This window comes from Trichechus manatus, unplaced genomic scaffold, assembly GCF_000243295.1.
Source record: "Trichechus manatus latirostris isolate Lorelei unplaced genomic scaffold, TriManLat1.0 scaffold00093, whole genome shotgun sequence".
Lineage (NCBI taxonomy): Eukaryota > Metazoa > Chordata > Mammalia > Sirenia > Trichechidae > Trichechus > Trichechus manatus.
Window position 1 is genome coordinate 7,834,697 of NW_004444029.1, and position 13,916 is coordinate 7,848,612.

Genomic DNA, 13,916 nt, shown 5'->3' on the forward strand with positions numbered 1-13,916 from the left:
CAGGGCCCTAGGAGGGGTCTCCCGGGGCCCAGGCCTGCTCTTCTCCTGGTGCGGGCAGAGGACAGCAGGGCCCTAGGGCAGGTCTCCCGGGGCCCAGGCCTGCTCTTCTCCTGGTGCGGGCAGAGGACAGCAGGGGCCTAGGGCAGGTCTCCCGGGGCTCAGGCCTTGAGCTCCGTCAGCCTCGTTCTGTTAACTCTGTGTTTTTCTCCCATTATTTCATCACCGCCCCTCTAGCAGCCTTTGTTTCTATTTCCTCATTGCCTTGCCATGAATGTTTTTTGAAAAATTCAGTATTTTAATTAACCCAAAGTATCCAGAATGTTATCATTTCAGCAGGGAGTCAATATTTTCAAAAAAATCAAAAATTTTTAAGAACATGAAAATATTTTACGTTCTTAACTTTGAATTGCGAAATTCAGTGAGTATTTACAGTTACAACCCATCTCAATTCAGACTAGCCACATTCTAACGGCGCGACAGCCATGTGTAATACTATAAAGGACGTTTTTATTTATATTCTTTGATTTACTGCTATCTCATACAGGGTCTGGCATTTGGGTTTTTCTTAACAGATTTTTGAGCTGTAATTCACATCCGTTTAAAGGGTGCAGTTCAGTGGTGTGGGCATATTCACAGCGTTCGGCAACCATCAACACAGTCAGTTTTAGAACATGTCCATCATGCCAGAAAGAAACTCCATTCCCCTTAGCTGTCACCTTCATTATTGCCATCCCCTCCCCAGGCCTAGGCAGCCACCAGTCTGCTTTCCGTCTCTAAGGATTTGTGTTTTCTGGACACTTGGTATAAATGGAATCATACAACGTGTGACCCTTTGTTGCTGACTTCATTCACTTAGCATAATGTTTTCGAAGTTCATCCGTGTCTAGCACGTTCTCAGGACTTTATTCCTTTTATGGCTGAATACTGTTCCATTGTATGGAGAGACCACATTGTGTTTATCCGTTCGTCAGCGGATGGACATTCGGCCGTTCCCACCCTTTGGCTGTTGTGAATAGTGCCGCTAGGGACATCCCTGTGTGCGTTTTATTCTGTGCACAGATGTTTTCACCTCCCTTGGGTGTATACCTCGGGGTGGAATTGCTGAGTCACATGACAACTCTAAATTTAACCCTTTGAGGAACTGCCAGACTTTTTCTCAAAGTGGCTGAACCATTTTACATTCCCACCAGCACTGGACGAGAGTTCCAATCTCTCCACATCCTTGTTAACACTTATTACATGTCTTTTGGATTATAGCCATCCTAGCTCGTATGAAGTAGTATCTCTTTGTGGTTTTGATTTGCATTTCCCTAATGGCTACCGCGCATGAAATTTTAATACCACAGATATTCTGTGTATCTGTTCATGTACCGTGGCCTGTTGGAGGCCTACAAACCATTATAGTATTTATGATTTTTTTCACACCCCCGCTCCAAGAACCAGTTTTCACTGCTAGGGGGCGATACTGCTCCCATCGAGAAGAGAATGCAAGTATTACCTCCGGGAGCCCCATGGCCACACCGAGAGTCAAGGGGGAGGGAACGGTCCTTCACCCCTTTGTGGGGGCTGCAAGGTCACACGGCAAGGGGGAGGATGCACAAAGGGAGACTCGGGGCCAGCCGTGCGCAGGCGCCTGGCCAGGCGAGGACCTCAGCCCCCGAGGCCCCACTTGAGAACGGAGGTCGCCTTGGGCCTGATGCCAGAATAGCTGAATGGCTTCTCTGGCCCTTGCAGATCTTGGACGAGGTGGAGAAACGACGTGGCATCTCTCCTGCCCTGGTCCAGCCCTTCATGAGGAGCGTGATGGAAGCGCCGTTCCCAGCCCTGGGCAAAACCATCGTTGTCAAGAACTTCTTGCCAGGATCAGGGACTGAGGTAGGCCGTCAGAGTCCTGTCCTCTCCCGACACCCGTCCCTGCCGTTCTATTTACGGTCTGTGGGCACCAGGGGGCCAACCCCACTCCATCTCCAGTCCCCAGTTCCGGAGCCCTGAGAAAGCCAGGCCACCTCTGGAAACAAAGGAAGGTGAGGATGGGTCCAGAACGTTCCAGAACACCCAGTTCCCCACCAGAGAGGAATCGTCACCATCCCCTGCCTGACAACAGGTGGCTCAGCTGGGAGGGGAGCAGGGTGGAAGTGAGTTAGGTGCTGGGCAGGTGCTGTGTCTGTCAGCTATTGAGAGAGAAAACACACAGATGGAGTAGCAAGCCACGGAACATTCCAGCAAACACACTGAGCATAAATGCTGAGGCACAGCAGCATCAGAAAGCAGTGGGTGGGTTAGGGAGACTAGGATATGCCTTCTGAAGGGGTGGGTCTGCAGACATGGTGGATCCGCTGGTCACCGTGTGAGGACCCGTGGTCCCGCTCCAATGGGTGGCACAGCCCAGGACACGCGCCCTCTGGGGGGACTCTGGGAGCAGGCAGTTCTCAATGTCATAGGACCCATGTGGGGTCACATACGTCCCAGCCAGGGAGCCTCCTGACCACTGCAGGCCAAGGGCCACTGGCTCTGCCATCCTCCTTCCCCACTTCCATCTGACACTGACCTTGCACCCGGCAGGGTCTGAGCACTGCCCTCTGATGGGACCTGTGGCCGTGGCTCCTCTGGGAGAGCGGCCTCCCGGGGCATGGGCTCTGGCTTCCCTGTCAAGGCGCCGCCTTTCCCGGTCTCCTGGGAGCTTTCTTACCCCAATCCCTTCTCCCTTCTTTTTTTTTTTGTCTTTCTCCTTCCTCATGCCAGCAGGTCACCCCTGCTGAGGGCCTCACACCCCCAGGGACAGCAGCACCTGTGAGAGGCCTGGACGCATAGGCTGCCCATCCCCATGGCTCCCCGTCCCCCACAGGCAACCGAGCTATGTAGGCCAGAGCCCCCTCATTTCTGCCCCATCTCCCACAGGTAACCGAGCTGTGTAGGCCAGACCCCCCTCATTTTTGCCCCATCTCCCACAGGTGACCGAGCTGTGTAGGCCAGACCCCCCTCATTTTTGCCCCATCTCCCACAGGTGACCAAGCTGTGTAGGCCAGACCCCCCTCATTTCTGCTCCATCTCCCACAGGTGACCGAGCTGTATAGACCAGACCCCCCTCATTTCTGCCCTGTCCGCCACAGGTGACTGACCTATGTAGGCCAGGCCCTCTTCATTTCTGCCTGTCAAGCTCCCTCTTATTTCTGCCCCCATCCCTGGCAGGTAACTGAGCTATGTAGACCATGTCCCCCCACCACTTCTCCTCCTGTCAGCGCCCCCCACTTCTGCCCCGTCTCCCACAGGTGACCGAGCTGTGTAGGCTGGGCATCCTCGTTTCTGCCTGTCGGCCCCCCCTCATTTCTGCCCTGTCCCCGGCAGGTGATCGAGCTGTGTCGCCCACTGGACTCCCGCCTTGAACACGTGGACTTTGAGTCTCTCTTCTCCTCACTCAGTGTCCGCCACCTGGTCCGTGTCTTCGCGTCCCTGCTTCTGGAAAGGAGGGTCATCTTCGTAGCAGACAAGCTCAGGTACCAGCCGTGGCTGCCTCCTCAGGAGTGTTTGAGTGCCGGTCAGACGGAGACTCCCAAAGTGTGAAGGCCAGGTGGCTCCTGGGACTGGGGCTTCAGCTCAGTCAGGCCAGCGTGTGAGTCCACAGGACACGAAGCTTGGGGGTGGTGGGGCTCCCCGGTTGTCTGAAATGGGCTGAGCCTGCACTTGTGAGGACTCCCCACCTGACAGCTGGCCCACTCGTCACTTACTCTGTGTGCCGGGCACCTGGCTGCGTGCTGGGGGACAGCTAAACGACTCGGGCCGTCACCCTCAGGACTGCAGAGCAGCTGACTGTGGGAGCATAGCGATGTCCGAGTCTCCGGGGGCTGCCGTAACAAAATACCACAAGATAGTGGCGTTAAGAACAGAAGTGTATTGTCTCACAGTTCCGGAGGCTGGAAATCCAAATCAGGGTATCAGCCATGTCAATTCCTCCTGAGGCTCTGAGAGCAGAACCGCTGCAGGCCTCTCTCCCAGCTTCCAGTGGCTGCCGCAGCCCTTGGCGTTCCTTTGCTGCTTACAGGTGCAAATGCATGAGTGTGTGTGTGGTGAATGTGATTGTGTGGTGTGAGCGTGTGGTGAGTGTATGTGTGTGGTGAGTGTGTGTGAGTGTGGTATGAGTACATGTGTGTGTTATGAGTATGAGTGTATGGTGAGAGTGTGTGGTATGAGTATGGGTGTGGTGTGGTGAATGTGTGTGTGTGGTATGAGTGTGTGGTGTGAGTGTGCATGAGTGTGGTGAGTAGTGTGTGTGTGTGGTGTGTGTGTGGTGACTGTGTGTATGTATGTGGTATGAGTGTGTGGTGTGAGCATGTGGTATAAGTGTGAATGTGTGTGTGGTATGAATGAGTAAGAGTGTGAACTCACTGAGTCTGAAAGCAAGAGACCCAGCTTCTCTTCTCTTCTTCTCTGGTTACTCCACTTAGAGGCTGTTCCTCCAGAAGAATGTCTGTTCACCTAGTTCTGACTGATTTATGGGGAAACAGCCACAGGGAAGTGATGGCTTCTTTGGCCAGGCCATGGAATCTGACAACCATGATGCCTTAGTTATCTAGTGCTGCTATACCAGAAATACCACAAGTGGATGGCTTTAACAAAGAGAAATTATTCTCTCACAGCTTCGGAGCCTACAAGTCCGAATTCAGGGTGCCAGCTCCAGGGGAAGGCTTTCTCCCTCTGTCAGTCTGGGGGAAGGTCCTTGTCATCTATCTTCTCCAGTTGAGGAGCTTTTCAGTGCAGGGACCCCGGGTCCAAAGGACACCCTATTCTCCTGGCTTTTGTTTCTTGGTGGCATGAGGTCCCCCTGTCTCTCTGCTCGCTTCTCTCTTTTATATCTCAAAAGAGATTGATTTAAGACACAACCTAATCTTATAGATTGAGTCCCGCCTCATTAACATAATGGCCTCTAATCCTGCCTCATTAACATCATAGAGGTAGGATTTACAACACATAGGAAAATCGCATCAGATGACAAAGTGGTTGATAATCACACAATACTGGGAATCATGGGCTAGCCAGGTTGACAGATATTTTGAGGGGCACAGTTCAATCCATGACACATGGATTGAGGGGACAGTCCCTGGCTGCCGATGTCTGGCCTGGGAAGGTCTGTGAGGAACCTCCAGCACACGTTGGAGGCTGCACCTCCATCCCCTTCAACGGGCCCACTACTCCTCATGGCGCCTCGTCCTCCTGACTCTCCTCTGTCGCCCCCTCTCTGTGAGACCACAGAACAGGACATGCCGTGAACTCAGCATGGCTGTGACATCCCAGGGTGGACCTTTAGTCACTGCCCAGCATCCTCTCACACTCATGACTGATTATTCATCGTGGCTACCGAGGCTGCCCACTGCAAGAGGAAGTAGCAGGGGACTGTGGCAGACACTGTATGAGTTATAAAAGGGTTTTAAGTTGAGCCAAAAATCTAAAAAATTTAGAATAACATTTTTGCTCCGTTTCATCTTCAGAGTGGACACTGAGTGCTTTGTAGGGCTCTGCCAAGCCCAAGTGTGACAGATGGAAAAGAAAGGATGTTGTGGTGATGGCTTGTTCTGTCATCCTAACAACTCAAATAAGTATTTCCCTGGACCCTTTTCTCCGGTTCCTCGATGATAAACATTTTGTTTTTCAATTGATTAATTTCAGTTCCCTTAAGTTTTGGCTGAACCTGCAGAGCAGGCTGAATAATAAAGTCAGCTCTGTACATAAACAAATTTGTATAAAACTTTTAGATAGGATAACATTTTTAATATTTAAGAAATTTACTTTTCATCCTTTTGTAGTGCGTGAAGCCCGTAAGCCTAATGACAGACTACTGACGAATAATAAGTAGGATAGGTGGTCAGATCTTGACAAACTCTGGAGTTTGAACCTTGGCTTTGACACATGGGTAACTACACAAACAAATTCATTTGTAGTGTGTACCTTCATCCTACAGGGTTCTTTTGGTTCATTTTAAGCAGTTTCTGTAAGCCTAAGTGGGGGTTCCATACCCTCTCCAGAATCTGTTGCACTCAACAATGTCTGCCGTCTCAGAAGGTTGGGTTTGTGAGCATGTCCGCTAGACAGATGAGTTTGTCCAAAGCCCCCTTGGTGCTTGGGGACCCAAAGTACTGCCCAGAGGTCTGGCTGGTCCTCAATGTGGTTGACAGAGTCTTTGAGATAAATACGTTTAATCCAGCAAAGTCTTATGAAAAAATACCATTTTCGTAACACACTAGCATCAATCTGACTAAATATTAAGACTTAACTACCTGTTTCTGCATCTGAACACTAAGCAGATACCATCTGAAGGAAGATCGAGAGAACAGCAGAGCCCCACATTGCTGTCTACTCCAGACCCATCACTAACACAGTCCTGGCTTGTTAACATACTCCGTTCCTCTCTGGAGTCGGGTCCCTCCAGCCTCTGCTGCTCTGTGTTGTTGTCTTCCTGTTTGGACTGCGGTGGCTCTCAGCCTCTCAGACGCTTCTGTCCATTAGTTTCTCAGAGGGAGATGTCCCATTGATCTTCCATCCTGTCTTCACTGGGGAACCCTGGGACTACCGCCCGGTAACCTGTTGGTTCTCTTTGTGGCCTCAACACAAGGCTCCCAGGTCCAGCTCCTGACTTTTGCTTGCTCTTGTATTCATGGTTCACACACAGTAAAGCTGGAAGGACATTGGAGATTTTCTCTTGTCCATTTACTTATTTTACAGATGAGGAGTCTGAGGCCAAGAGAGATTAAGGGCTTCACCAGGGGTCACACAGGTGGTAGCAGGACCCGTTTTCTTGAGACCCATCCCTGTGTTCTTCATAAGCTGTGTGCCACATAACTGCATGGTGACACCCCCTCCCACTGGGATTCACCTGCCACCAGACCAGGGTTCACCTTCCCTCATCCAATCGGTCACTGTCCTCAGGCCGATGCACCAGGAGGAGAGACGCTGGGCGCTGGGCAGTGAAGGACGCTGAACCACCCTTGAAGTTCCCAGGGCATTTGGCTGATCCAGGAAGCTCATCACTACCTTCCTGGTAGCGTCTTAGAGGAAGTGTCATCCAGATTCTTGGTGGCCCCTTGATGAGCTGGAAGCCAGCTTAGCGCAGTCACCCCACATGTGGCCCAGGCGCTTGGTGGTAGCCGGCACTGAAGCGTCTGCTCCAGGAGAGCTCTGGCACTCACAGGTGTATCCTGATGTCCCCAGAACAACACTTCACCTCAGGAAGCACCACCACGCACCCTTCTGGGACCTGACCTGTCTCATCTGTGCCTACCTTTTACCCTGTGACCCAGCCATCTCCCACGGGGCCTTCTCCCCATCCCTCTTGTACAAAAGGACCACAGCTGCGGGCACTGGCATTTCCTCCCTCCATATCTCTGTGATGTGAGCCAGCCACGAGGAGGCTCTTCCTGGGCATCCTAAAACACGGGAGGACGCCCCTCCCATCCATGCTTACCCCTCAGCCATGTGTCCAGCTCACTCAGAGAGACCCTCAGCGCCCCCAGACCCACGGACTACCCGTGCCTCATCAGCACTTGCAACAGTGTGCGAGAAAACACACAAGCACACTCAAAACAGGGAGCCCTGGTGGCGCAAACATTAAAGCACTCAGCTGCAGACCTTTCTAGCCTAAAAGTCAGCAGTTTGAGCCCACCTTGCGGCTCCGTGGGGGAAAAGGCCTGGCAACCTGGTCCCATAAAGATTACAGCCTAGGAAACCCTCTGGGGCAGTTCTACTCTGTCACATGTGGTCGCTATGAGTCAGAATCAACTCGACAGCAACAGGTTTGGTTCTAGCTCTGTCTTAGCGCCTCTAGCACAGGACCAGCGTGCCTAGGACCTCCAGTGCGAGGGCTGAGTTATGACGTCTGCCTCACACAGTGAGACCCTCTCTAGCCAATGTGCCTTTGAGCCCTGACATTTCTCCCAGGAAGCTCCGCGAGCCCGGCCGGGTGCTCCTGTGCATTCTCAGCCTGCTGACGGCTCCTCTCTGTCCCACAGCACCCTGTCCACGTGCTGCCACTCGGTGGTGGCGCTCACCTACCCCTTCACCTGGCAGCACACCTATGTCCCGGTGCTGCCACCCTCCATGATCGACATCGTGTGCTCGCCCACCCCCTTCCTCATTGGGCTGCTCGCCAGCACACTGCCTCTGCTCCAGGAGCTGCCACTGGAGGAGGTGAGCGGGCGGGGATGCTGGGCCACTACACCCACTGGGACAGGGCCTCAGGCTAACACCACCCACAGGAAGGAGGTGAGCAAGTGAGGTGGGGGCACACAGGACATCGTGCAGTCTGGGACACCAGCACCCATAGACCCTGCGAAGAGTGGGCCCCCACCCCATCGCCTGCTCCCCAGCACCCAGGGGGGAGGGCACTGGAGGAGCTGACGGCAGTGTCTTTTCATGTCCCCTAATAAAGTGCACAAAGGCTGCGCGTGTAAATTAAAAAGACAGCCACCAAAACGTCCTTAGTGTCCAAGCCCTGGATCCTGCTAGAACTTTGTGTAGTTATTTAGCCACAGCCCTTTCCCCTAAATTGTGACTTCTCAGTGAGCTTCAGAGGAGCTGGGGGGCTCAGCCCACACCGTCCCTGAACCCTACTCCCCCCAGGGCCCTCAGTGTGCTGCTCTAACGCCTGGGCCGTCCTAAAGCCACCGAATGCCAGCCTTCAGACTCAGGCCTCCCGCTGGGATTGGAGCCACAAGGAGCTCATCTGGGTGCTCATGGTCCCTAGGATGGCTCAGTGTGACCCCAGAAGACCTGTAGAAGGAGGGAGGGCTTCCTCCCTCACAGCAGGCCTTAGGCTCTTGGGTCAGGCTGTGGGGTCAGCAGGTCAGGATCGGGGCCAGCGAGCCTGGGGGTTGCGGGGAGTCCGGGGGTGAGGTGGCGGGGAGCCTGGGGGCAGGGCTCTGAATTTCACACCATCAGTGTCTTACTTGCCCACCCAGTTCTGGCCCCGGCTCTCAGCCCCACTCTGAGGAGGCAGTTTTAACCAATGAAAGCCCACCACCCAGCACAACTCCCTCTCCAGCCCGGTCCCGCTCCTCGGCACCCCCTCCTGTTCCACTAGGAAGCACGGACCCCTCTTTCCCACAGTGAGAAGTGACCAGGTTGAGCGGGTGGCTGGGAGGGAAAAGCCGTGAGGTCTGGAGTGGGAACAAGTGGAGGGCCCCTACCTTAGCAGCCCACACACTAAAGACAGTCTGGCAGGCCTGCCTCAGTGAGTCTGTGAGCATGTCCGCCTGCGCTGTCAGTGTGGAAAGCAGGCCATTCAGGACAGCCCTGCCCCAACCCCCTCCTGTCACTGTGGCTGCAGTGGCCATGTCAGGAAACCACAAATTCCTCACCCCATTCCAGCTGCATCTCTGCATGTCGGGAAGGAGGGGGGGGCGGAGGGTCGTCCCTGTGTCCCCGAGGCCATGGTGACAATATCATTGGTCCCTTTCCCTCTTGTCCTGTAGGTCCTCGTTGTCGACCTAGACAACAACCGCTTCCTCAGGCAGGTAAGTCAGGCCGTTTCCCTCTTCCTCGTCTGGGGCCCAGCTGTCCCCTCTGGGAGGCTGGGGGAGCCAGCCGGGCTAGGGGGCCAGCGGCACAGACCAGGGCTGGGTGCGGGCGAGGCAGGGGCAGGGGATGGATTTCCGTGGATTCTGTCACAAAATGCACTTCTCACAATGAGAACCTCTGCATAGGTTGTAACTCTAGGCACTTACTCAACATGCTTTAGAGAGTATCTGCTGACAAAGGGAAACGTTCATGATGCAATATTAAGTGGAAAAGATCAGGATGCAAAATTATTTTGCTGATCTGGGTTTTTTTAAAAAAGGAAAGAAAATATATGTACATATGCATCTTACAAGGCTGCAAGGAAAACGCAGCAGAAATGCTGAGGCCAGCCGCCCTGGGGTGGGGGACTGACCGGGACAGGTTCACACTGCTTTGACTTCCACAGACTTTCTATCGTAACCACAAATTACTTCCATTGTCAGAGAAAACAATACACGTTTATTTTCTTTTCGTTATTTGCCAGAGAGGTCAGACTCCCGTCAGATCTTGCAAAGAATAATAACACAAAGGTTTTCCAGACTTTCCGATGGATCACGTTGGGCTCACGCTCCGAGCTGCCGCATTGCTGAGAAGCTCAGCGGTGTGGGTGCTGTTCTTTATCACTCAGCGCAGCCCACCTGCACTTCTCAAGGCCCGCAGGGCCCCAGGGCCAAGGGAACTCATAGGCCTTCCCCCGAGGCCTTCTTGCCCTGGCCACAGTCCCTGATGGGCCCTACAGGTGGGGGCTGTGGGAGACATGCGCTGAGTATCCAGTAAGCGCCAAGCACTTCCACAAGGTAGTTGTGTTGCGTTTAGTCTTCACCATGAAGTAGACAGTGTAGGCTCACACTGCTGCTAAGCGGTGGTCTCAGCCCGGACCGAGGTGGCTGCTCTGCGGCGCACACACTGATCAGCGCCGGCGGGCAGCCGCATCTCCAGATGACCAGCGCTGCCTACCTGCTTTTCTGCTTCCCAGATGGACGACGAGGACTCCATCCTGCCCCGCAAGCTGCAGGCGGCCCTGGAGCATGTTCTGGAGCAGAGGAACGAGCTGGCCAGCGAGCATGAGGACGGGCCCCCAGACGGCAGGCCTGGTGAGTGCGGCCGGTCTAGACGCACCTGCCTGCTGCCTCCTCCGCTGGGCGGAGCAAGCTCTGCGGGGCCCCCAGACGCACCTGCCCCCTGCCCCCTCCGCAGGGCCGGGGCAAGCTCGGCTCAGGAGGGACGGGGCGCTCCGCTCTCCATCGGGGCCTTGTGCCCAAGAGTGGACTCTGGGAACCTTTCGCACTGCCCTACTTAGGCCCTAGGATACTTGTTTAAGAGGGAAGAGTTGCCTTCATAACACGGCGACCCTTCTCATGGGTAATGATGGTCGGATATGGAAGAACTAGCGCTCTCTTACCGCGTAACTGGATAGTGGCGGAGGCTCCGGACCCGCCGGCCAGCCCTGCCCCCACCGCCCGGTCCCGCCTCCACTGCCCCCAGGTCGCGCCCTCACCGCTTGTCCCGCCCCCAGGCCCCGAGTCCAGCCCCCTGAACGTGGTGGTGTCCGAGGCCTTCGTGCGCTTCTTCGTGGAGATCGTGGGCCACTACTCGCTCTTCCTGACCCCGGGCGAGCGCGAGGAGCGGACGCTGCAGCGGGAGGCGTTCCGCAAGGCCGTGTCGTCCCGGAGCCTGCGCCGCTTCCTCGAGGTCTTCATGGAGACCCAGACGTTCCGCAGCTTCGCGCAGGAGCGGACGCTGCGCCGGCAGGACGTCAAGGGTGAGGGCCCTCGGCCACGCGGATGGGCCGCAGGGAAGCGGACGGGGCAGCCTTCGTTTGCTTTCTCCCTCCTGCTTGTTTACCCTGATGCTCTGTCCTCGCCTCCCTGCCCTCTCTCCTTGGTTCCATTGCACTTCAGGGGTGGAGAAGGGAGAGGTGTGGGAAAAAGGAGGAAGCCCCTCAGCTTTCTTTCTCTCATCATCTCAAGCCGTTTGGGGGTCTAAAGATTATAAATGTTGGTGAATCTCGGTAAGGAAGGCCGCGCAGAGAGGCAGTTAGGCAGGACCTCGGAGATCTGGCGAGGCCCAGGCCAGAGGCCTTCTGTGCGCTGGTTACAGAGAACACAGACTAACCAAGAAGCCCCAGCCCTGCGTTCCCAGAGCCCTTTGCAAAGACAGATGTGCCAGCTTCAGGCGGTTCTGACACATCCTGCCTGAAGGGACAGAGGAACATGGGTGAGAGCCTCACCGAGTGACGTGGCGCACCGGTGGGAGATCTGCAGGGACCTGAAATGTTCATTTATGGATTGCTATTTGATAGTCAGGGGTCATTGGTGGCTCAGTGATATAATTTTTGCCTTGTATGCAGGAGACCCAGGTTCAGTTCTGGCCAGTGCACCTCATGCACAGCCACGTCTGTCCGTGGAGGCTTGCGTGTTGCTGTGATGCTGAACAGATTTCAGCGGAGCTTCTAAACTAAGACAGGCTAGGAAGAAAGACCTGGCGATCTACTTCTGAAAATCAGCCAGTGAAAACCCTATGGATCACAGCAACCCAGTCCACAATGGCTCAAGACTCTTGTGCATGGTGTCGCCCTAGTTGGGGGCCAACTGGATGGCAGCTGACAACAATTAGATAGAGAAGTGGGAGACAGGAAAGCTTAAAAGTAACATGTAAAGATCCCTCTGTCCCTGGAGCATCAGTCAGGGGCTTAGAGCTGAGGAACCCAAGAGGTATCTGGTCCAGGCCTCCGAGTTCCCCGGTGGGAAGTGGGTTCCCAGGACGCTGAACAGCGTGGTCCAGGTCATTCCTGTGGAGGAAGGCATGTGGGTGGGCAAGCACAGCAGCTCCCTGAGAGCCAGAGCCGTCTGGCGTGTTCTTAACGCAGGGCAGATGCTTGGTAGGTGTTCGTTGACTGAAAATGGGATTTCATGTACAAGCTAGCTTTCCGGAAACTGTTATTGCGTAAGACTGGGCAGTTATAAGGGTAATAAAACCCCGTAAAAACTTTACGCTTCCGAGCGGGTTTGTACGAACAGGAGGAGGAAATCGCTGTGTTCAGAAGTACAAAGAGAAAGCACCGCACTGGTGGGATTCCTCTTGTCCACAGGTCTGTTTGAGGTCCGAGCCCAGGAGTACCTGGAGACGCTCCCCAGTGGTGAGCACAGTGGTGTCAACCGGTTTCTGAAGGGACTAGGTAAGGCAGGCCAGTCCGGAAACCAGGCGGGCACGAGCCATGAGCTGTCATCATGTCTTGGCCAGCACCCTGCACTGGAGCTGGGGCCCAGATCACGCAGAGCATGGGCATGTCCTCTTCTGTCCTCAGTGAAGGCAGAGGACACACGCTGCCCTCCACACCTCTCCTGGGCCACAGGGTGGTCTCGCCATCTCCTGTCCCCATCCTCTCTTCCTTCTCTCGTCTCCTGGGGGCTGAGCCTGGGAAGCACACATGGAAGCAGAGGAAGGGGGCCGGCAGAGAGAGAGAGGACTGGGGGAGCAGGCTCAGTGAGGAGGAGGCTGCGATGCCAGGGTCGCCAGGAGACCTCTGTCCTCCCTGCCTGGGCTCCGTGGGGACGAGCCACACTCCCTGCTCCCTGTGTTGCTGTTTCGGAAGCCCCTCTTCCACCACCCTAACACTCTCCCTGCCAGACCCCCAAGTCTGCAGAAGACCCCTTTCCATGAGGGAAGGGCTGCTGAGTGAGGGCCAGAGGGGTCGCTCCAGAAAGGGCATGCCCCCTCACCTTCTCCAGAGCTCAGGCCTGGGTTGTGTGCACCTGGGCGGGAAGGGGAAAGGCAGGAGTGTGCTCACTCCGCCGCCTGCGCGGTGAAATCTTCTCGTTTTCTCCCTTTAGGCAACAAAATGAAGTTTCTCCACAAGAAATAACCCTCTGCTCGGCCTCAGGAGAACACTTCAGACCTGTGTCTGTTGGCCTTTCTGGAAGGTTGGCTCCTTGGTTGCCCAGGGGCTGGGGCGAAGCTGATGGTGTCAGACCCCTTGGGCTCGAGCCTTCCTGGACCGGGACCCAGGGACTGGCCAAGCAGCCCAGGAAGCCCGCTTCTAGACAGCACTGGAGAGGGAGACCAGGGCCGGGGGGTCACTGACCGTCAAGTGGGCCGTTTGGCTTGTTGGGTTTTTGTCTTTCGGTTTTTTAATCTTAGATATTAAAAAACAAGAAAAATGTTTGGGTTTTCTTTTTGTTATGCTGGGCTAAGCAAGTCTAGGAGCCCTGGTGGTGCAGTGGTTAAATACTCGGCTGCTAACCAGAAGTCTGGGAGTTCAAACCCACCAGCCGCTCAATGGGAGGAAGATGTGGTAGCCTGCTTCTGTATGGGTTACGGCCTTGGAAACCCTCTGGGGCAGTCCCACTCAGCCCTGTGGGGTCGCTATGGAT

At 54.9% G+C, this 13,916-nt stretch overlaps 1 protein-coding gene across 1 annotated transcript in view; it reads left to right on the forward strand.

Annotated features, from left to right (window-relative positions):
* The window catches only part of DENND2A (DENN domain containing 2A), a 49,753-nt gene extending 36,345 nt beyond the window's left edge, over positions 1 to 13,408 (forward strand). The window contains exons 12-19 of the mRNA XM_004382450.1: positions 1,735 to 1,875; positions 3,346 to 3,494; positions 7,998 to 8,175; positions 9,459 to 9,500; positions 10,520 to 10,637; positions 11,060 to 11,305; positions 12,635 to 12,721; positions 13,377 to 13,408. Coding sequence (XP_004382507.1) covers positions 1,735 to 1,875; positions 3,346 to 3,494; positions 7,998 to 8,175; positions 9,459 to 9,500; positions 10,520 to 10,637; positions 11,060 to 11,305; positions 12,635 to 12,721; positions 13,377 to 13,408 — 993 coding nt within the window. The remainder of the gene's footprint in view (positions 1 to 1,734; positions 1,876 to 3,345; positions 3,495 to 7,997; positions 8,176 to 9,458; positions 9,501 to 10,519; positions 10,638 to 11,059; positions 11,306 to 12,634; positions 12,722 to 13,376) is intronic.
* The last annotated feature ends 508 nt before the right edge of the window (positions 13,409 to 13,916 follow it).